We start from the raw sequence: 22,924 nt of genomic DNA, 5'->3' as shown, positions 1-22,924 counted from the left end.
GATCTGAGGATCGTAGTTCAAGGCCAGCCCAGGCAGGGATGTCCATGAGACTCTTATCTCCAATCAACCACCAGAAAACCGGAAGTAGCGTTTGTAGCTCAAGAGGTAGAGTGCTCGCCTTGAGCAAGAGAGCCCAGGAACAGCGCCCAGGCCCAGAGTTCAAGCCTCAGGACTGAAGAAAAGAAAGGAAAGGAAAGGAGAAAGAGAAGAAAATAGAAGTTTAATCCACATTTATTTGGAAAACTTTTTTTTTTTTGCCAGTCCTGGGGCTTGAATTCAGGGCCTGGTCACTGTCTCTGAGCTTCTTTGGCTCAAGGCTAGTGCTCTACCACTTGAGCCACAGCACCACTTCTGGAATCGAACCCAGGGCTTCATGCATGCTAGGCAAGCACTCTACCACTAAGCCACATTCCCAGCCCTAAAACACTATTTTCTAATTCACGTTTCCTTAGCTATCCCAGTAGCCACTGGCTTTGAGCTTCTTGTAGTGTGCGTGTGGGCTCCTACTCATTTTAGAATCAGCTAAGTACTCTGATTCCATTCCCTCTGACTTCCAGCCCTCCCCATGTTGAGCACCCTACCAGTAGTCCCTCCTGTCCAGTCACTGCCACTTTCTGGCGCATGCGCGTATGCACACACACACAAGACACACACGTGCATTTGTGTGTGTGTGTATGTGTGTGTGTGTGTGTGTGTGTGTGTGTGTGTGTGTGTGTGTGTTGACCAGTCTGAGGTGCACTGACCTGACCATATTTATACATCTTGCCACTTGATTTCCAGGTTGTATGAGACTAGACCCTTCATGGTATCTCTTTTAAAGGAAAAAATGGATATATTTTGCTGGTGCTGGGGATGGAAGCTGGGGAATTACACATACTAAATAAACATGAGCCACACCCTCAGTGCTGAAAAAATATGCTGGCTTAGTCAGCAAACTTAACCTTTAATTGTTCTTCTTACTCTTGTTTTCAAGGCAGTTAATTGGTCTTTATACCATGGCTCACAACCCTAATATGACCCATTTGAATATAAATCAACCAGCTACTGCCCTTCCTCCTCTTTGGATAAGATGTGACAGTTCAGATCCTGAAGGGACCTGTTGGCTAGGTGCTGAGCTTACCACAGCAAATGGCAACATTACAGGAATTGTCTTATATGTGGTCACTTGTAAAGGTGAGTGCCCACTTGTTTTGTTTTTGCTTTGTGTGTGTATGTGTGATTGCATAATTATTTTGTGGTTGGTTTATTTATTTATTTTTGTCAGTCTGGGGGCTTGAATTCAGGGCCTGGGCTCTGTCCCTGAGCCTCTTTCTGCTCTAGGCTAGCATTCTACCACTTGAGCCACAGTGCCACTTCTGGCTTTTTCTGAGTAGCTCGTGGACTTTTCTGAGAACTGTGATTCTCAGATCTCAAGCCCACCAGCACCTGGTTTATTTTGTGATTTTTATTTGAAGCTGATATCGTTTAACGGGAAATGTACATAGTGGGACATTTGTTAATTACACAAATCACAGGTGTGCAACTTGCAGTGTACAGAAAGTATCTCAGATGAAACACCAGGACGTCTAGACAGGTTATGTGTGTTTTCTTCAGGTTTCATTTGATGTGCATATATTTTGGAGAATTTTCATTAGAGCATAAAATAGCACAATAAATTGATATTAAATTCTAGTCTCACAGTAGGCATTCAGTTGTTTTTTGTTTTTGAGATAAGGGTTTGCTATGTTGCTTAGACTGATGTCTTAACTTCTGGCCTAAAGTGGGCATCCTGCCTCAGTCCCCCAAGTAGTTCAACTTACAGGTATACAACACTACGCTCAACTATCTAATTATATAGGCATATATATCTAATTATATGTACATATATTTTCTTGTTGTTTGTTTGAGATATGAAGCCCAGGCTGGACTTGTTCTCCCAATCCAGCCTCTAAAGTGCTGGGCTTATAGGTATGTATTACCATGCCTAGCTCTAACAATGTAGTTTTGAATTGTACCTTTATTTATTTCTCTTTCGTTTATGTCCTATAGCTGATAAAATTTACTCTGTAACTCTGGAAAGTCTAAAACATTCACACAAGAAAAGACATCACTTATCTACTGTAAGTTTTTCTCTGTTATTATTTTATTCAGACTGTTATTTGAGGTACCTTTTTAGTTTGAAATTTAGTTTTTTTTTAACCCCTAGTATGACTAAATGCTTTTCTGTTATGTCAAAATACATTGGCCAGTTGTGGTTGCTCGTGCTTGTAATCCCAGCTACTCAGGAGTCAGAAATAGGATTGCAAATGGAGGCCAGCCCCAACCAAAAAAGTTGCCAGAAGCTATTTCAACAAACAAACCAGGTGTGATTAATCTATGCCTATATTCCCAGCTACTCTGGAGGCAGAAAAAGGAGGATTGCAATCTGAAGCCAGCCTCAGGCAAAAGCACAAGACCTCTATAAAAAAACAAACTAAAGCATAAAAGAATGGAGGTGTTACTCAAGTGGTAGAGCACCCACTTGATAGTGTGAGGCCCTGTGATACACACACACACACACACACACACATACACACACCCCTAAAATATTTTTCATCTTAGCTAAGATATAGTCCTCTGATAGTAATAACAGAGCATTGGTTCCAGGACTCTGTTTAGGTACCAGAACCTAAAGATACTTAATTCCTTTATGTATAGTGGTATAATGTTTGCATTTAACCTGTGTATATCTTCCTTATACTGAAATTCTTCTCTAGATTACGTAAAGTGGCTAATACAGTGTAAATGCTTCATACTTGCTATACTCTAGTGTTCGGGGAACATAAAATTGCACCTTCAGTAGAGGTGCAATTTAAATGTGTATGCACACATGTGTGTCTATACATATATATTTAGTGGTACTGGCATTTGAACTCAGGATCTTGTGCTTGTTAGATAGGCATTCTCCCATTCAAGCTATACATCCAGTCTTTATTGCTATTTATCTATCTATCTATTTATTTATTTATTTTGCCAGTCCTAGGGCCTGAGCCTCTTTTGCTCATATTTGCCACATTCCCAGACCCACTTTTTAAATTGTTTATCACATGGAGGTCTTGTGTTTTTACCTTGAGCAGGCTTCAGGCAACAATCCTTCTATCTAAGGCCTCCCAAGGACCTAGGACCACAAGCATATGCCCCAGTGCCTGGCTTATTGGTTGAATGGGGTCTTGCCAGAGTTGGCCTTAAACCAGATACTAGTGTCTGCCTTCTGGGTAGTTGTTTGTAAGTATAAGCCATCTCCCCCAGTCTATGGTTGATAGACTCAATACATGTCGGACCCATGGATACAGAGGGCCACTATGTTTATAGGCTTCTTGTCTTATGGGTAATGTTGGTGATTTAAGAGAATTGTCTTCTTTTCCCATTTGGAATGCAAATGGAGTGTTTGTCTGATTTTGATCTGAGGACAGAGCTGCGGGTGATCTTGGCAATGGGTTCTTACCACATGCACATGTAGCTAAGGGTCTCCCGGGGATATGTTTTTCAGATAACAGCTGGAGGCTTTGCGCAGTATGAGCTCTTTAAGTCCTCTGTCTTGGATGATATCGTCATCCCGTCACAAACTATGATCACTTTGGATATTTCCTGGAGTCCTGTGGATGAAATTCTTCAAATTCCTCCGCTCTCTTCGACCGCAACCCTGGTAGGAGTGGACCTTGTTTTCTCATCGGGTCCCTCGGGTCCCTGTATGGCAGTGTGCATGCTTATTGCTGGTGCTGCCTGCATTAGCCCCGACAAGGAATGCTGACCTTGCCTCTGGGGCCTCAGTAGAGCGCCAAGGGAGGTGTGCCAAGGGAGCTGAGCTTCAAGTGCTCATAATCCATAAATACAGAATTTATTAATTTTCTAGTAGTTAATTCTTTATTCTTTGTGCCAGTACCAGGGTTTGAACTCAGGCCTGGGCACTGTCCCTGAGCTTTTCTGCTCAAGGCTGGTGTTCTACTTGAGACACACTTCTACTTTTGGCTTTTTGCTAGTTAGTTAATTGGAGATAAGATTTTGCTGGACTTTCCTGCCTGATTGATTTTGAACTGTGATCTTAGATCTCAGCTTCTTGAGTAGCTATGGGTATAAACCACTAGCACCAAATCTCCAAAAAACTGGAAGTGGTGCTGTGGCTCAAGTGGTAGAGTGCTTACTTTGAGCTGAAGAGCTGAGGGACAGCGCCCAGGCCCCCATGACCAACAAAAAAAAAAAAATGAAAAGAATGCAAATATCGGGATTGGGAAGGTGGCTCAGTAGTAGAGTGCTTGCCTGGAATGCATGAGGCCCTGGGTTTGATTCTTCAGTACCACATTAGCAGAAAAAGCCAGAAGTGGTGCTGTGGCTCAAGTGGTAGAGCGTTACCCTTGAGCTGAAGAGCTGAGGGACAGCACACAGGCCCAGAGTTCAAGCCCCACGACTGACTTCCCCCCCCCCAAAAAAAGAATGCAAGTATTACAATAATACTAAACCTGTTTACTCTACATTTATCTAGGAGTATATCTTAACAAATTAGGCAGAATTGGTAATAAAAACTTATGCATAGGATACTTAATGCAGCAATATAGCCCTATTTTCAAAGTATTAACAACAAAGTGTGACTGTTTGTAGAGAAATGATTAAAGTACATTTCCCTGGTGAAATTTGACACAAGCTCTCTGTATTTTTGTGGTTGTTCTTGAGGGCCTCAGGATTGCTAGGCAAGTACCAGGCTTTATAATATCTGTTCTGCAATAAAAGGAAAATAATCAGATATTCAAAATACTATGTGTTTGAATTTCTTTGGGAATCTAATAATATAATTTGTATGTGAATCACCTCTGACCTGCTTGGTGTTAACACTGGTTTCTGCCCTATAATTACATCTTTTATGCTTTTCTTTCTCTTTATTAGGTGTTTACATACATTGATATTTTCTTCTTTTTTTTCTTTTTTTCTTCTTTTCCAAGGCTGAACAGCAGAATGTCCCTTTGCCCTCTGGCTACAGTAGTATGCTGTTGGCTTATTTAGATGTAGTGTAATAAGCAGATTGATTGCACTTTATTTTTGGTGGGTGTGACAATGCTTAGGTTATCACTGAGTTTTGAGGTGTGCTTATGCAAATTTCTCCTAGCTTGTCCTCTAGGAAATTCCATGGGGAGGTGGGCAGGAGATGTGAGGGGGGTGGTTGTTCCTTGTTCCCATGTAGACAGAGGGTGTGGTGGCCAGGATAAGGACTGTATCAGAATGGCTGCATCTGCTGATGAAGGGTAAGGTTTCCAAATGAGGTGTTGATATCACTTTAATTCATTGATGCTTTATGAAATGCATACTTCAATGTGAATCATTTTTGAAATGTAGAGAAGATGGAATAAGAATAAAAACTGACAAGGCTTTGGGTGCTTTTTTCAGAATATCAAAGTGGAATCAGGAGAGCTCAGAGGTTGTTTGAATCATCTTCACAGAGAACTGAAATTTCTCCTTGTAAGTACCATTTGGGAATTCCTGTATTTCACTTTCATGAAAATAGTTGCTTATGTAACTTTTACTTTATTCAAAATTTGTTTTCAATGTAATGTATTCATAAAATACTCGAGAACTGAGGCAGTTGGGCTGGGAAGGTGGCTCAGTGGTAGAGCGCTTGCCTTGCATGCATGAGGCCCTGGGTTCGATTCCTCAGCATCACATAAGCAGAAAAAGCTGGAGGTGGTGCTGTGGCTCAAGTGGTAGAGCGCTAGCCTTGAGCTGAAGAGCCTAGGGACAGTGCCCAGGCCCAGAGTTCAGGCCCACGACTGACAAAAGAAAAAAGAGAGAACTGAGGCAGTTTAATTTCATTTATATGACCATTGTCCTTCCAATTAAAGGGAGAATATCTATCCCCTGTTAAATTGGAGTGTGTATGGTTTTTACTCCTAAAACCCCACCTCCCAGCTGGTTCAGCTGCCAGTTTATTTCACATACATGTGTAGTCCATTATTGACAACTGGGATTTTGATTAAAGAATAAAGTACATGTTTTACCAGAAGTTTTATGTTTCAGTCATTTAGCTCTAACATTTCTCAAGAGAGATACATTTTTCATATCCTTTTATTACCGTAGAAATTCCAAATGTCCACCTGGAACGTGCAGCCAGGCGCATGCTGACTTCCCTTTCTTCTTTTGAATTTTATTTTATTTTTTTATTTTTATTTTTTTTGTTCCGGTCGTGGGGCCTGAACTCGGCCTGGGCGCTGTCCCTCAGCTCTTCAGCTCAAGGCGAGCGCTCTACCACTTGAGCCACAGTGCCACTTCGGGCTTTTTTCTGCTTATATGGTGCTGAGTAATCTAACCCAGGGCCTCATGCTTGCAAGGCAAGTGCTCCACCACTGAGCCACCTTCCCAGCCCTCTTCTTTTGAATTTTAGAGACAAATTCAGCCCATAAAATTTACTCATTTTTAGTGTGATGTTTAGTCAGTTTCTATTCACCTAGATTGTACAACCATCACTGTAGTTAACTAGTTAGTGCTTTATAACTTTATTGCTCCATAGCATTCCATTGTATGGATATACACCACATTTTGTTTACCCAAGCATCAACTGGCAGAAATTGTCGTCTCTAGTTTTAGGCTATCACAATGCTGTGGTGAATGATGTTTTCACCTCCCTTGAATAGAGTTGCTAGGCCATATAGTAACTAGGTTTAACTCCCCCCCCCTTTTTTTTTGGCAGTCCTGGGGCTTGAACTCAGGGCCTAGGCACTGTCCCTGGGTTTCCTTTTGCTCAAAGCTAGTACTCTACCAATTGAGTCACAGAAATACTTCTGGTTCTTTCTATTTCTATGGTACTGAGGAATCGAACCCAGGGCTTCATGCATGCTAGGCAAGCACTCTACCACTAAGCCACATTCCCAGTCCCTTAACTTTCTTTTTGTGGTGCTGAGGAATGAACCCACTATGTCACCCATGCTAGTTGTTGTTGGTTTGTTTGTTTTTCCTGTGATACTGGGGCTTGAACTTAGCGCTCCCTACTCTTCACATGGCTTTTTTGCTCAAGGCTGGCACTCTGCCACTTGAGCCACAGCTCCTCTGCAGGCTTTTTTGCTGGTTAATTGAAGATAAAAGTCTCTCAGATTTGTCTGTCTGGGCTGGCTTTGAATTGTGATCCTCAGAGCTCAACCACCGGAGTACTTAGAATTAAAGGCATGAGACATTGGTGCTAGGCAGAAGCTAAACTTGTTTTTTTTTTAATGGTTTTAAGATGTTCTGAGAATTCTGTGGACTGCTTCTCCCCTGTGGCTAGTCATCACACCTTCTTTATCTTACTCCATGCTCCTTTCTTTCTCTGTATGTCCTTACAGCTCAACAGCAACAGAAGCCTTACCTTGTTCTCCTGCCCTGTTTCAACCTGTCTCCACTGGTTGTTTTTCTGTTTTTTTGCAGTACTAGGATTTGAACTGAGGGACTCTTGTAAGGCAGGCATTCCACCACCTCAGTCCATTTTGGTTTTGTTATTTTTAGGCTAGGATCTTGCATTTATGTGTGGGCCGATCTGACCATGTGCCCCAGTTCTAGGATGACAGCATATGACCCTAAGCACTCAGCTTTTTTTAATGACTGAGATTGTCTAGGCTGCCCTTAATGATCCTTCTGATCTCAGCCTCCTTAGTAAACTAGGATTATAAACTTGAGCCACTGCACCTAACTTAACAACCTTTTGTCAGTTTTGCTTAGATGTCATACTCTGTGCATACATAGTACGTTATTTTTATGTGAATTTTCATTCAGTTCCACATTTGCCTTATTCTCATTATTTTGGCATCTTTGTGGGAAAACCCAGTATCACACTACTCTTGTAGTTCCGGTGTACTAAGAATCATAGTTTAGAACACCATGCTTAGACTCGGTTTGCTGAATGTATATCCTGGTACCATTCATTATTCACTGTGAAGCCTGAGCAAGTTGCTCAACCTCTCAGCTACAGTAAACTGAGGGTAATAGTATTATCTGCCTCAGAGTTTTGTTAGAATTTACTAGCATCCTATGTATAATGCACTTTAGCAATGCCTGTGTGTGTGACAATTAAGAAATGTCAGATGGGCACCGGTGGCTCACGCCTGTTGTAATCCTAGCTACTCAGGAGGCTGAGATCTGAGGATCATGGTTCAAAACCAGCCCAGGCAAGAAAGTCTGTGAGGCTTATTTTTTTTTTGTCAGTCATGGGACTTGAACTCTGGGCCTTGGGTGCTTTCCCTCAGCTCTTTAGCTCAAGGCTAGCGCTCTACCACTTGAGCCACAGCACCACTTCTGGTTTTCTGGAGATAAGTTTATTTATTGGAGATAAATGTCCCATAGACTTTCTTGCCCGGACTGGCTTTGAACTGCGATCCTCAGATCTCAGCCTCCTGAGTAGCTAAGGTTACATGCATGAGCCACTGGGACCCGGCTCTATGAGACTCTTTTCTCCAATTAACTACCAGAAAACCACAAGTGGAGCTGTGGCTCAGAGTGGTAGAGTGCTAGCCTTGAGTAAAAGAGCCCAGAGACAGGACACAGGCTCTTGAGTTTAAGCCCTACAACTGACCCCCCCCCCCAAAAAAAAAAGTCAAGTTAATTAAAATTATTTTGAATGTATCTTTATTGACTAAGCTATGTTGTCTGCTAATAAGCTTCTTGCTTTTTTCAATACTGTATAGGTTCTGGCTGAAGGTATGAAGACTGGTGTAACAGAATGGCTTGAGCCTCTGGAAGCCAAGTCTGCTGTTGAACTTGTACAGGAATTTCTGGATGGTGATTGCTTTCCCAATTCACTCTTGTCTGGTGTTTGCTTTTCTTTCTTTCTTTTTTTTTTTTTTTTTTTTTTTGCCAATTCTGGGATTTGAACTCTGGGCTTGGGCTCTCTCCCTAAGTTCCTCTTTGCTCAAGGCTAGCACTCTACCACCTGAGCCACAGTGCCACTTCCAGTTTTTTCTGGGGTTACTTGGAGATAAGAGTCTCATGGACTTTCCTGCCAGGGCTGGCTTAAAATCACGATCTTCAGTTCTCAGCCTCCTGAATAGCTAGGATTATAGGCAAGAGCCACCTGCTTCCACATGTTTACATTTCTTAATTGAGAATTTATACTTGTTGTATTTAAATATAAGTTGTCACTTTAAGCTTGGTAGGCTTTTTAGATGGGATGTATTAAAGCTGTGGTCTGAGTCAGGTGCTAGTACTGGTGGCTCACACCTATAATCCTAGTAACTCAGGAAGCAAAGATCTAGGATTATGGTTCAAAACCAGCCAGGGCAGGAAAGTCTGTGAGATTCTTATCTCCAATAAACTACTCAGAAAAGCTGGAACTGGAGCTGTGGCTCAAGTGGTAGAGCTTTAGCCTTGAGCAAAAAGAAGCTCAGGGATAATATCCAGGCCCAGAGTTCAAGCCCTAGATCTGGCCAAAAAAAAAACGCCAAAACTTTTGGTCTGACATAATTGGAGTGACAGCTAAAATACTACTAAAGTACTAATGATAGAGATCTAAGTAATTCTTTTTTTTTTTTTTTGGTGGTCCTGGGGCTTGAACTCAGGGCCTGAGCATTTCTATGAGCTTTTTTCACTCAAGGCTAGTGTTCTACCACTTTGAGCCACAGCACCACTTCTGATTTCCTGGTGGTTAATTAGAAATAAGAGTCTCAGGAACTTTCCGGCCGGGTCTGGCTTAGAACCACCTCAGATCTCAGCCTCCTGTGTAGCTAAGATTATAGACATGAGCTACTGGCACCCAGAGGATCTAAGTAATTCTAAAACTCAGTAAGGTTTTGTCTGAAAGTATATGACACATCTCTGTGTAAGAGTCCCAGGTATGCAAAGTAAACAGGACTCAAGAAACAAAGGACCTCTACTTAATTTGTTGTATCATTTCTAAATGACTCCATGTTCTTGCCCTCATATATTGTCTTTGTTTTTTGTTGTTTTTTTTGGTCTGGTTGTGGGGCCTGAACTCTGAGCTTGGGCGCTGTCCCTCAGCACTTCAGCTCAAGGCTAGCGCTCTACCACTTGAGCCACAGCGCCAATTCCGGCTTTATTCTTTTTGCTTATGTGGTGCTGAGGCATCGAACCCAGGGCCTCAGGCATGCAAGGCAAGCACTCTACCACTGAGCCACCCTCCCAGCCTATATATTGTCTATATATGCATGCTCATCTGAGGGAAGCTAGGAGGAGGGCACAGAACCAGAAGGAAATGGGAAAATATACGACAGAGGGGTCCATCAGCTGCACTGGACATCGATGAAAACGAACTAAGCAACATAAGGGCAGCAATGGGAGGGAGGGAATGAGAGGGAAAGAGGGAACAGCTTACACTAAGCAAAAGGAAAGCTACATATGACCGGATGTGGAAGAAATAGTTGTATTGTCAAAGCTCATAGAATTCACAAACTTTATAGACCATGATAATGACAATTTTCCCCATGAAGGTCAAAATGTTTGTGACTTTAACTAAGTATCTCTATCCCACAATGCTGTGAAATTTATGTAATCACTTAATAAAAAAAATTATTTAAGAGTCTGGGAAGGTGGTTCAGTGCTTGCCTTGCATGCATGAGGCCCTGGGTTCAATTCCTCAGCAGCACATAAGCAGAAAAAGCCAGAAGTGGCTCAAGAGGTAGACAGCTATCCTTGAGCTGAAAAGCTAAGGGTCAGTGCCCAGGCCCAGAGTTCAGGCCCCACAACCGACCAAAAAAAAAAAAAAAAGTGTCAGGGATGATTGTAGGGGGAAACTGACATTGGGTTAGTTTTCCTGCTGCCTTCATCCTCACACCCTGCCTGATGGGGTCTGTTACTACTTCCTCTGTGGAAGTCAGTGATTCTGTGATGTCCAGTCATGCTCCCGATCTATAATACTTGCAAATAGGATTAGGATGGAAATAATTGGGAAAGCAGAAATCTAAAATCAGGCTAATAAGCTTTTGGTACTTTCTAGACTTAAATAAACTGGATGGACTGGGTGATTCTGCAAAAAACGACACAGAGGTAAGTGGTTGTGATCAGTTAGAAATGTGTTAGTGGAATAGCTCCTGCAGCCTGGGCACATGGTCACCTCCAGTGTTGTATTCTCTCAGATGGATTGTTCAGTCACGTGTATTACTAGTTGCTATGTTGCAAAGAAGTAGGAGCAAGTGTGTTAATATGCTAGAAGATGGCATGCTGTTTTATTAAATTAAACTATTTATGGTCTCATTTGATGAAAACAGAAAAGGTGACAAAGGTAATTTTAGAAATATTTTCATTTTTAGGCATTATCGCTTTTTTGGTTTCTGTTTTGAGCCAAGGTCTTGCTGTGTATCTCAGACTCGCTTTGAACTTAGAATCTTTCTGCCTTAGCCTCACCAATACTGAGGTTATAGGTTTTCTTTTTTGTTTGTTTGTGCCAGACCTGGGGCTTGAGCTTAAAGCCTCAATGCTGTCCCTCAGCTCTTCAGCTCAAGGCTAGCACTCTACCACTTGAGCCACAGCTCCACTTCCAGCTTTTTGGTGGTTAATTGGAGATAAGAGTCCTCATGGATGCTGGGAGTATGGGTTAGTGGTAGTGTGCTTGCCTAGCATGTGTGAAGCCGTGGGTTCAATTCCTCGCTGCCATGTAAACAGAAAAAAGCCAGAAATGGTGCTGCTAGCAAAAGGCTAGCCTTTAGCAAAAGAGCTCAGGGACAGTGCCTAGGCCCTGAGTTCAAGCTCCAGGACTGGCCAAAAAAAAAAGAGTCCTCATGGACTTTCTTGCTAGGGCTGGCTTCAACCCTCAATCCTCAGATCTGAGCCTCCTAAGGAGCTAGGTTTATAAGCATGAATCACCAGCTACAGGTTTTTGGGGTGTGCGTGCGTGCGTGCATGCGTGCATGCGTGCGTGCGTGTGTGTGTGTGTGTGTGTGTGTGTGTGTGTGTGTGTGTGCTGTTGGTCATGGGGCTTGACTCTGGGCTTGCGCATGTCCTTGCATTCTTCAGCTCAAGGCGAGTGCTCTACTGCTTGAGCCACAGCACCACTTCCAGTTTTCTAGTGGTTTATTGGAGATAAGAATCTCACGGACTTTCTTGCCCTGGCTGTGAACCACGATCCTCAGATCTCAGCCTCCTGAGTAGCTAGGATTACAGGCGTGAGGTACCAGCGCCCGCCCAGCATCAACTACAGGTTTTTTAAGAGTTACTTTGTATGTGTTCCAAAATCCAAAATTTTCTCAGAGCCGCATTTAAACAGTGTTGACAATAGAAACTCCTTTAGTTTAAAAACAAGCTGAAGATTCTCTGCATTTGCTTCTTTTTCAGACAGTGAAGCATGACACAGCTGCAGTTGATCGGTCTGTGCTTATCACAGTGCGGGGCGATCTAGATTTTGCTGAGCAACTTTGGTGCAAAATGAGCAGCAGTAGGTACCATGGTGATTAGGCATTCCCTCTGCTTCAGTTTAGGAAGTAATGAACTTTGTTCTTCTGGTCTTATATGGGACTAGTGGTTTCTATTGTATTCATTGCTGGAGTGGGTTGGCATATTCTACTCAAGAGCTGTACAAAAAGCCAGGTGCCAGTGGCTCATGCCTGTAATCCTAGCTACTTGGGAGTCTAAGATCTGAGGATTGAGGTTTAAAGCCAGTCCGGGCAGCAAAGTCCATGGGACATTTATCTCCAGTTAACCACCAGAAAACCAGAAGGGGCACTGTGGCTCAAGCGGTAGAGTGCTCACCTTGAGCTGAAGAGCGGAGGGACAGCACCCAAACCCAGAGTTCAAACCCCATGACTGGCCAAAAAAAAAGAACTGTACGAAGACAAAACTGTAGTTTTCTCCTGCCTTTAAGAGCATAAAACTTAATTGGTTTATGCCATATTTATACATAGAACCACATATATATTAATAAAATTATAGTTAGAAGTTGGGCACTGATGGCTCATACCCATCATTCTAGCTACTCAGAAGGCTGAGAGCTGAGGATTGCAGTTTGAAGCCATTCCTGGCAGGAAAGTCCATGAGACTTGGATCTCCAAGAGCCACCAGAAAACTGGAAGTGGTGCCATGGCTCAAAGTAGTAAAATGCTAGCCTTGAGTGAAAACGGTTAGAGACAGCAGACAGCACACAGGCCCTGAGTTCAAGCCCCAGGACTAACCCCCTACCCTACCCCACCCCAAAAAAAGATTATGGCTAGATTTGTTGCCTTTTAGAAATCTTTTCACCATTTTCCATCCATGCAGTACATATTTCCATCTTCTTTTTAATGTATATATCCTTAAGATGAGTGGTATTGTTTGATCTAAAGAAACATGAAAATAATGTTAGGACTGATGTGTTTTTCCAGGTGTGATTTCATACCAAGACCTGGTGAAGTGTTTCACACTGATCATCCAGAGTCTGCAGCGTGGGGACATACAGCCATGGGTAGGTTGCACAGTCAGGAGGCTTTTTCTCGGTGGTAAAACATGCTGGGTATGCAGCGCCTGGGACAGACGGCCTGAGTTTGTTCCAGCCCGGTGCTTTCTAGCTTTGTAAACATTGGCAAGTTCCTTTACTTCTCTGTACCCTAATGTCATCATCTGTAAAGTGAGGGTAGGACTCATAACTTCTTTATATTATGGTTTGAGGATCAACTAGTTTAATTCATGTAAAGTACCTCCTTCCTGGAGCTTAGTTAAGTACTCAGGACATGTATGCTACAATGTTACCTTTATTAACTGCTGTGTAAATGAAAGTTTTTATCACTGGTGAGGATAAAAGCTGGGAGGGATCCTCTTTCTTTTTAGTTTGTTGGTTGTAGGACTTGATCTCAGGGCCCAGACACTATCCCTAAGTTTTTGTTTTGTTTTGTTTTGATTTTGATCAGTCTTGATTTTTCTGGTCATTTATTGGAGATAAGAGTCTCACGGACTTTCCTCCCCAGGCTGATTTTGAACCGGGATCCTCAGATCTCAGCCTCCTGAGTAGCTAGGATTACAGGCATGAGCCACCAGCCCCCAGTTCCCTAAGCTTTTTTGCTCAAGGCTAGTGCTCTACCACTTTGAGCTACAGCTCCACTTCTAAGTTTTAAGGGGTTAATCGAAGATAAGAGTCTCATAGACTTCCCTATCTGGGCTGCCTTCAAACCTCCATTCTCAGATCTCAATCTCCTGAATAGCTAGGATTATAGACATGAGCTACCAGGATCCTGATGGGATACTCTTTCTTTTCTTTTCTTTTTTTTGCCAGTCCTGGGGCTTGAATTCTGGGTCTGGGCACTGTCCTTGAGCTTCTTTTGCTCAAGGCTAGCACTCTACTACCTGAGCCACAGCACCACTTCTAGACTTTTCTGTGTATGTGGTACTGAGGAATCGAACCCAAGCTTCATGCATGCAAGGCAAGCACTCTACCATTAAGCCACATTCCCAGCCCTGGGATATTCTTTCTAAATATCGAGTTTGATGGTGCATTGGGATCCTTAGACTGTAGTATACCCTTTGAACTAGGACCCACCCAAAACTTGCACATAAAAATACATATTAGGGCTGGGAAGTTGGCTCAGTGGTAGAGCGCTTGCCTTGCATGCCTGAGGCCCTGGGTTCGATTCCTCAGCACCACATAAGCAAAAAGAAAAAAGCTGGAAGTGGTGCTGTGGCTCAAGTGGTAGAGTGCTAGCCTTGAGCTGAAGAGCTGAGGGACAGTGCCCAGGCCCAGAGTTCAGGCCCCACGACTGGACCCAAAAACAAACAAACAAACAATAAAAATACATATTAGACTAATCACTATAGTTTCTTGCTTAGTAGAATAAAGATGTAAACTAGGGCTGGGAAGGTGGCTCAGTGGTAGAGCGCTTGCCTTGCAAGCCTGAGGCCCTGGGTTCGATTCCTCAGCACCACATAAGCAAAAAGAAAAAAGCCGGAAGTGGCGCTGTGGCTCAAGTGGTAGAGCGCTAGCCTTGAGCTGAAGAGCTGAGGGACAGCGCCCAGGCCCAGAGATCAGGCCCCATGACCGGACCCAAAAAAAAAAAAAAAAAAAAAAGATATAAACTAAATTTCCCCCCACTAATGCAATGACTAAGTCAATAATGATATAATTTACATAATGGCATTTGTGATGGTTGCCAAAGCCGGTGCTGTAGAGAGAAGAAAGGCAGATACAAAATTGCTTGAAATGTAAATTTTGGGGGGAAAACATCTGAAAACAAATTTGCTATAATCTTAGTAGCAATCACGTATGGTAGAAACATAGAAGGCATTTTTCTCCAGCTGCATTATACCTTTTTAAATTTTTTATTTATTTTTTGTAGGTCGTGGGGTTTTAACTGTGTCCCTGAGCTCTTCAGCTCAAGACTATCATTCTACCACTTGAGCCACAGCACCACTTCCAGTTTTCTGGTGGTTAATTGGAGATAAGAGTCTCATGGGCTTTCCTGCCTGGGCAGGCTTTGAACATCGATCCTCAGATCTCAGCCTCCTAAGTAGTTAGGATTATGGGCATGAGCCACTGGCACCTGGCTTGCATTATACATAAAAACTTTTCCATTCCTGTTACTTTTGTCTGGGTGTACATGAGTTCCAGTACTGGCACTTGAACTCAGGGCCTGGGCACTGTCTCTGAGTTTTTTGTTTTGTTTTTTTGGTTGTGGGGCTTGAACTCTGGGCTTAGGTGCTGTCCCTGGGCTCTTTAGCTCCAGGTGAGCACTCCACTGTTTGAGCCACAGCGTCACTTTGGTTTTCTGGCTGGCATTGAACCACAATCCCCAGATCTCAGCCTCCTGAGTAACTAGGATTACAGTTGTGAGCTATCAGTTCCTGGCTGGCTTCTCTGAGCTTTTTTGCTCAAGGCTAACACTCTACCACTTGAGTCACAGCTCTACTTCTGTATTTTTGATGGTTAATTAGAGACAAGAGTCTTGTGGAAACAGGGTACCAGTGATTCACGCCTGAAATTCTAGCTATTTAGGAGGCTGGTGTCTAGGGATCATGGTTGGAAGCCAGCCCAGGCAGGAAAGTCCATGAGACTTTTATCTCCAATTAAACACCAAAAAAAAAAAAAAAATGGAAGTAGAGCTGTGGCTCAAGTGGTAGAGTGCTAGGCTTGAGGACAAAAGCTCAAGGGACAGTGCCCAGGCTCTGAGTTCAAGCCCCAGGACCAGTATAAAAAAAATATATATATATAGGGGGCTGGGAAGGTGGCTCAGTGGTAGCGTGCTTGCCTTGCATGCCTGAGGCCCTGGGTTCGATTCCTCAGCACCACATAAGCAAAAAGAAAAAAGCCGGAAGTGGCGCTGTGGCTCAAGTGGTAGAGCGCTAGCCTTGAGCTGAAGAGCTGAGGGACAGCGCCCAGGCTGAGTTCAGGCCCCACTACCAGACCCCCCCCCCAAAAAAAAAAATATATATATAATATATATATATATTATATATTATATATATAATAATAAAAAGTCTCATTCAGGTTACTTATTCATTCAGGGTACTAAGAATGCAAACTGATCATTTTTAAGTTGTAACTAATGCAGCTCTGTGCCTCTTTTGGGAGTTATCCTTATGGCCTCACATGCTCTTATTGTGACTAGCTCCACAGCGGGAGTAACAGCTGGCTGAGCAGGCTCATCCACCAGTCTTACCATGGAACCATGGACACAGTGTCCCTCACAGGGACTATTCCACTGCAGATGCTCTTGGAAATCGGCCTGGACAAACTGAAAAAAGATTACATCAGTTTTTTCATAGGTAATGTGCCAGCAAATTCAGTCTTTCATGAGGACCTTTCTTAGAAAGGAATGGAAAATTCCTAAACCTTATTTGAATACATGCATTTTTCTTTCTAGGTCAGGAACTTGCATCGTTGAATCATTTGGTGAGTTCATTTTTCTTCTAAAATTGGTTTTTCTTCCATCCAGTCTTTTCTTTTTTTCTTAACTGTGCTAGTCCTAGGGCTTGAACTCAAGGCCTGGGCACTGTCCCTGAGCTTTTTTGTTTTGTTTCGTTTTGTTTTTGTGTTGTTGGCTGTGGGGGCTGAACTCTGGGCTTGGGCACTGTCCATCAGCTCTTCAGCTCAAGGCTAGCGCCCTATCACTTGAGCCACAGCACCACTTCGGCCTTTTTCTGCATATGTGGTGCTGAGGAATAGAACCCAGGGCCTCATGCATGCGAGGCAAGCACTTTACCACTGAGCCAACTTCCCAGCCCTCCCTGAGCTTTTTTATTCCAGGCTAGTGCTCTACCACTTGAGCTACACTTCCACTTCCATAGTTATGGTGGTTAATTGGAGATTTGGTGGTTAACTGGAGAGTTTTATAGACCTTCTTATTTGGGCTGGCTTTGAAGTGTGATCCTCTGATCTCAGCCTCCTGAGTAGCTAGGATTACAAGTGTGTAAGCCACCAGCACTTGGCTATCAGGTCATTTTGTGTAGTTATTAATGCCTATAATGTGCCAGCATCTGTCTGGGATCCTATAAAACATCAGTGAAACAAATGATTCCCTAAGACAGATGAAATAAATAATTTATTCAGTGTCATTTCTCATTCTCTATAAATTCATCATGCTGATACATAGTTGTGTACTGTTTACACTAATGTGCTACACAAGTCTTACTTCTAGAGAGCTGAGGGAGTGCCCTTAACCCTACAAAAAAATGTTGTCACCCCTTCTCTTGACCCATTTGTAGTTCACTTGAAGGATTGTTTTCCAATGAATTTATGATGTTCTTTAATGTACTGACCCCAGGACCAGTCTCAGGTCCCGAGGGCTGCTCTCGGCTGTTACCCTGTGGCCTTCTCTCCTCAGTGTGGAAGTTTGTTCCCTGAGAAAAAGCAGAGAGCATCTCTAATGCTCCACTGCCTTCTGAGGGGCTCACCTGCCGGGTCATTCCACAGACCAGGAGGTAACTCCTATCTGATTATCTTAAGGTCAGTCAGTAAAATCCCATTATGTTTACAGATTCTGGACTCACTCGAGGAGAAGGGATTGTCAAAGTTTGTACTCCAGGAAACCAGTCACAGTCAGTGGTAGCCATTATCAAATTCATCTGCTCATTTTTATTGTGCCACATTCCCAGCTTCTATCTTACTTTTTTTTTTTTGGGTCCGGTCGTGGGGCCTGAACTCTGGGCCTGGGTGCTGTCCCTCAGCTCTTTTAGCTCAAGGCTAGCGCTCTACCACTTGAGCCACAGCGCCACTTCCGGCTTTTTTCTTTTTGCTTATGCGGTGCTGGGGAATCGAACCCAGGGCCTCATGCATGCAAGGCAAGCGCCCTACCACTGAGCTACCTCCCCAGTCCTCTATCTTATTTTTAAGGCATCAAGTCAGTAAGTCTATAAAGGTTGAGAGCTGTCTTGGGACTTGTCATTTATTCCATCTGAAGAGTATAGGATGGGTATATTGGCTTATCCCTTTAGGCCCTTGCGATGCCTTTATTAGAGAATAGGTATAATTATTTGCTTAGAACATTCTCACTGAAAATTTTACATCTAGATGAGTTTAATTTTTTTTTTTTTTTTTTTGGTCAGTTGCGGGGCTTGAACTCTGGGCCTGGGCGCTGTCCCTCAGCTCTTCAGCTCAAGGCGAGCGCTCTACCACTTGAGCTACAGTGCCACTTCCGGTTTTCTGGTGGTTTATTGGAGATAGGAGTCTCACGGTCTCTCCTGCCCGGACTGGCTTTGAACCACGATCCTCAGATCTCAGCCTCCTGAGTAGCTAGGATTACAGGCGTGAGCCACCAGCGCCCGGCTCGAGTTTAATTTTTTTAAATTGTTTCTTTTCTTTTTCTTTTTTTTTTAAGTGGTGCTGGGGTTTGAACTCAGGCTCTTGAACTTGTAGCAAGGGCTATACTTCCAGCCCATGTATACTTTGGTTTTAAAAATTAGTAGTGATCTGGGTGCCAGTGACTCACGCCTGTAATCCTAGCCACTCAGGAGGCTGACATCTAACGATTGTAGTTCAAAGTTAGCCAGAGCAGGAAAGTCCATGAGACTCCTATCTCCAGTTAACCACCAGAAAACCAGAAGTGGCACTGTGGCTTAAGAAGTAAAGCACTAGCTAGCCTTGAGCTGAAGAGCTGAGGAACACATCCAGGCACAGAGTTCAATGCCCACGACTGACCAAAAAAAAAAAAGTAGTGAAAGGTAGATTCTATCTAGCTGTCTCCTCCTCCTAATATGTGTTCAAACTTAGACATGCTGGCATAGTCATACCCTTTCCAAAGTTTCTGCTTATTCTTCAACTCCCTGTTTTCTCTACTTTTTATTCCAGGAATACTTCATTTCCCCATCAGTGGATACCCAGGAACAGATTCACCGTGTGCAAAAACTCCACCATATTTTAGGAATTCTAGTCAGTTGCATGCAGTTCATTAAGTCTCAGCATGAGCTCCTCTTTTCTTTAACTCAGTAAGTATGTCTCTGTTGTTCACTCACATGGAAATATATTGTACTCCAAGAAATTGAAGCCAAAATAGGTGCAGTTTTGATTGCCAGTTAGGCTAGGACCTGTTCACCCTGCCTTAATAGTGTGGGGTTGGGTCAATGTCATAGGAAGGGCAGGCTTTGGATTTACTTTGCCTTTGCTTCTATAACTTCCCAACTTCCTTCAGAAGTTTCCCCTCTATCTTGTTTCCTCATCTGTGAAATGGATCTAATTAGGCTCTGTATTCTTTCTTTTTTTTTTGTCGGTTGTAGGGCTTGAACTCTGGGCCTGGGCGCTGTCCCTGAGCCCTTCAGCTCAAGGCTAGTGCTCTACACTTGAGCCACAGAGCCACTTCCGGTTTTTTCTGGTGGTTAAATGGAGATAAGAGTCTCAGGGACTTTCCTTGCCCAGGCTGGCTTTGACCGTGATCCTCAGATCTCAGCCTCCTGAGAGCTAGGATTACAGGCATGAGCCACCAGCGCCCGACTACTCCTGTATTCTTGAAGGATTAAATGAGGTATTGTATATGAGGTACCTGATACTGAATAGGTAGTTAATAAATACTATTTTTTTTTCTTTTCACATCCTTATGAGTCAGACTGATCGCTGCTAGCCATTTATATAATAACAAAAATTAAGTGCAAAGCCAGACACTGGCTATACTCCTAGCTACTTAGGAAGCTAAGATCTGAGGATCATGGTTCAAAGCTAGCCCGGGCAAGAAAGTTCGAGAGCTTCTTATCTCCAGTTAACCACCAGAAAACCGGAAGTGGCACTGTCATTCATAGTAGAACCCTAGCTTTTAGCAAAAAGAGCTCAGGGACAACACTTAGGCCCTGAATTCAAGCCCCACCACCACCAACAAAAAAAAAAACAAGTCATGTGGTATCCTTACATCTCTATGAGCAATATTGCTGAAATTAGAGATTCTGATGAGTTTGACTAAAGACAGTATGGAATAATCTTCATATGTGGATTGCTAGGTTCTTAGGTATCTTTGAGGCTTAAAAATCTAGAAATAAATGAGCCATTGCCTATTCTAAACTTAGAATTTCCTTGGGCTGGGAAGGTGGCTCAGTGGTAGAGCACTTGCCTTGCATGCATGAGGCCCTGGGTTTGATTCCTCAGCACCACATAAGCAAAAAAAAAAACCCAGAAGTGCCGCTGTGGCTCAAGTGGTAGAGTGCTAGCCTTGAGCTGAAGAGCTGAGGGACAGCGCCCAGGCCCAGAGTTCAGGCCCCATGACTGGACCCAAAAATAAAAAATAAATAAAATAAACTTAGAATTTCCTTTAATTATAAAGAAGGAAGTTTGTAATTGTTATTGTTTACAGACCCAACAGGGTTTTTTGTGTTGTTTTTTTTTTCATTACATATCAGAAATATAGGGCTGAGGATGTAGATCATGGTAGAGTACTTGCCTAACATGTGGGAGGCCCTGGGTTCAATCCCTAGCACTGCAAAATAGCACTATCGGGCTGGGAAGGTGGCTTAGTGGTAGAGCGCTTGCCTTGCATGCATGAGCCCTGGGTTCGATTCCTCAGCAGAAATAGCCAGAAGTGCCGCTGTGGCTCAAGTGGTAGAGCGCTAACCTTGAGCTAAAGAGCTGAGGGACAGCACCCAGCCTAGAGTTCAGGTTCCACAACTGACAAAAAAGAAAAAAGTAGCACTGTCAATGAGTTAACTTTGTGTGTGTGTGCGGGGGCAGGGGGGGGGGGGGGATTGTGGGATTTGAACTCAGGGCCTGGGCTCTGTCCCTAAGCTCTTTTGCTCAAAGCTAGTGCTTTACCACTTTGAACCCCAGATCCACTTCTGGTTTTCTGGTGGTTAATTGGAGATAAGAGTCTCCCAGGCCCAGAGTTCAAGCTCCACAACTGACAAAATAAAAAGAGTCTTATGAGCTTTCTGGACTGGGTTGGCTTTGAACCATAATCAGATCTTAGCCTCCTGAATAGGGTCACAGGCATGAATCACTAGCACCTGGCAATATAAGTTAACTTTTAGATAGATAGATAGATATTTTTCTTTTTTTGGGGGGGGGGGTTCAGTCATGGGGCCTGAACTCTAGGTCTGGGCACTGTCCCTCAGCTCTTCAGCTCAAGGCTAGCACTCTACCACTTGAGCCACACTCGCCACTTCTGGCTTTTTTTCTTTTTGCTTATGTGGTGCTAAGGAATCGAACCCAGGGCCTCATGCATGCAAGGCAAGCGCTCTACCACTGAGCCACCTTCCCAGCCCCAGATAGATATTTTTCTACTGTTAATGTTCAAAAAAGTGAATGAGATTTACTTTCCAAGAGAGAACCCTAGGTTTTGTTTTTGTTTGGGAAGTGCTTTGTTCTTTGCTTCTGTGGCTCTGGAATCGTTTCTTGTTGACATTATATTTAGTGGTACTCAATACAGTTTTTCCTTATGAGCTTTAGACTAGAAAGTCCATATTGGCTTTTTTTTTTCTAAGAGGATTTTATTTGTTTTAGATCCTGCATAAGGTATTATAAGCAAAATCCTCTGGATGAGCAACACATTTTTCAGCTGCCAGTCAGACCAGCTGCAGTAAAAAATTTGTATCAAAGGTAAGCAGTTTAATTGTTAGACCTAAACTCCAGCCCTGATTCTTAGCAGTCTTGGCATCCATGCTCTAGGAGAGCTTATGATGAGTGCCCTTTCATGTTTGAATAGTTTGACCGAAGTCTGATGGTTCACCCCTTCCTCTAGACTTTGCATCTTCTCTCTTAGACTTTCTTTTTTTTTTTTGTCCATCGTGGAGCCTGAACTGTGGACCTGGGCGCTGTCCCTCAGCTCTTCAGCTCAAGGTTAGCACTCTACCTCTTGAGCCACAGCACCACCTCCAGCTTTTTCTGCTTATGTGATGTTGAGGAATCGAACCCAGGGCCTCATGCATGCGAGGCAAGCACTCTACCACTGAGCTACCTTCCCAGCCCCTTTCTTAGACTCTTAAGCTTCTAGTCTTTCCTTTGTCTCTCCATTTGCATCTTTCATGGAATAGAGGAGAAATGACTGGGAGAAAAGTAATCAGTATTAGGACAACAAAGTCTAGGGAATGGCTGTGAAAGAAGAATTTAGGGGTTGGTAAGGGGGACCTAAGGCGATAGATTGGTCATCCACTCAGACGCTGAAGTTTCATTCATGACACTTTTACACTTGAACCACAGCTCCACTTTTTTTTTTTTTTTTTTTTTGCTAGTTAATTGGAGATAAATGTCTCACAGACTTCCTGTCCTGGCTGGCTTTGAACTACTATCCTCAGCTCTCAGCCTCCTCAGCAGCCAGGATTACAGGTGTGAGCCATTGGCACCTGGCTTGGTCTATGGCTTTCTTGAACCTGTTTTTTGTTTCTCTTTTGCTGGTATTAGGGATTGGACTCAGGACCTTGTACTGTCTAGGCAAGTGTTACATCACTTGAACCACATCCCAGCCCTGCATCTCTTTTTTCCCTTAGTTTCTAAGATGTAGAATTCTGCCCTAATTTTGTGTGTGTGTGTGAAAATACCGTACAGAGGGGTTACAATTACATGGGCAAGATAATGAATACATTTCTTTTTTTTTTTTTTTTGGTCTGGTCCTGGGGCCTGAACTCTGGGCCTGGCCGC

General features: G+C 43.2%; 1 protein-coding gene across 3 annotated transcripts in view; it reads left to right on the top strand.

Annotated features, from left to right (window-relative positions):
- Positions 1 to 22,924, top strand: part of Zwilch (zwilch kinetochore protein) — a 41,579-nt gene that overhangs the window by 12,052 nt on the left and 6,603 nt on the right. For 2 of the 3 annotated variants that reach the window (XM_042687401.1, XM_042687400.1), the window contains exons 5-16: positions 974 to 1,173; positions 2,029 to 2,099; positions 3,509 to 3,664; positions 5,395 to 5,466; positions 8,655 to 8,748; positions 10,919 to 10,968; positions 12,253 to 12,352; positions 13,275 to 13,354; positions 16,485 to 16,641; positions 16,740 to 16,768; positions 19,163 to 19,299; positions 21,791 to 21,886. In XM_042687401.1, coding sequence (XP_042543335.1) covers positions 974 to 1,173; positions 2,029 to 2,099; positions 3,509 to 3,664; positions 5,395 to 5,466; positions 8,655 to 8,748; positions 10,919 to 10,968; positions 12,253 to 12,352; positions 13,275 to 13,354; positions 16,485 to 16,641; positions 16,740 to 16,768; positions 19,163 to 19,299; positions 21,791 to 21,886 — 1,242 coding nt within the window. The remainder of the gene's footprint in view (positions 1 to 973; positions 1,174 to 2,028; positions 2,100 to 3,508; positions 3,665 to 5,394; positions 5,467 to 8,654; positions 8,749 to 10,918; positions 10,969 to 12,252; positions 12,353 to 13,274; positions 13,355 to 16,484; positions 16,642 to 16,739; positions 16,769 to 19,162; positions 19,300 to 21,790; positions 21,887 to 22,924) is intronic. The other variant, XM_042687402.1, reaches the window with a different exon arrangement.

The sequence above is a fragment of the Dipodomys spectabilis genome, unplaced genomic scaffold, assembly GCF_019054845.1.
Source record: "Dipodomys spectabilis isolate Male_0828 unplaced genomic scaffold, ASM1905484v1 ptg000108l, whole genome shotgun sequence".
Taxonomy (NCBI): Eukaryota; Metazoa; Chordata; class Mammalia; order Rodentia; family Heteromyidae; genus Dipodomys; species Dipodomys spectabilis.
This window is presented reverse-complemented; position numbering and strand designations above follow the sequence as displayed.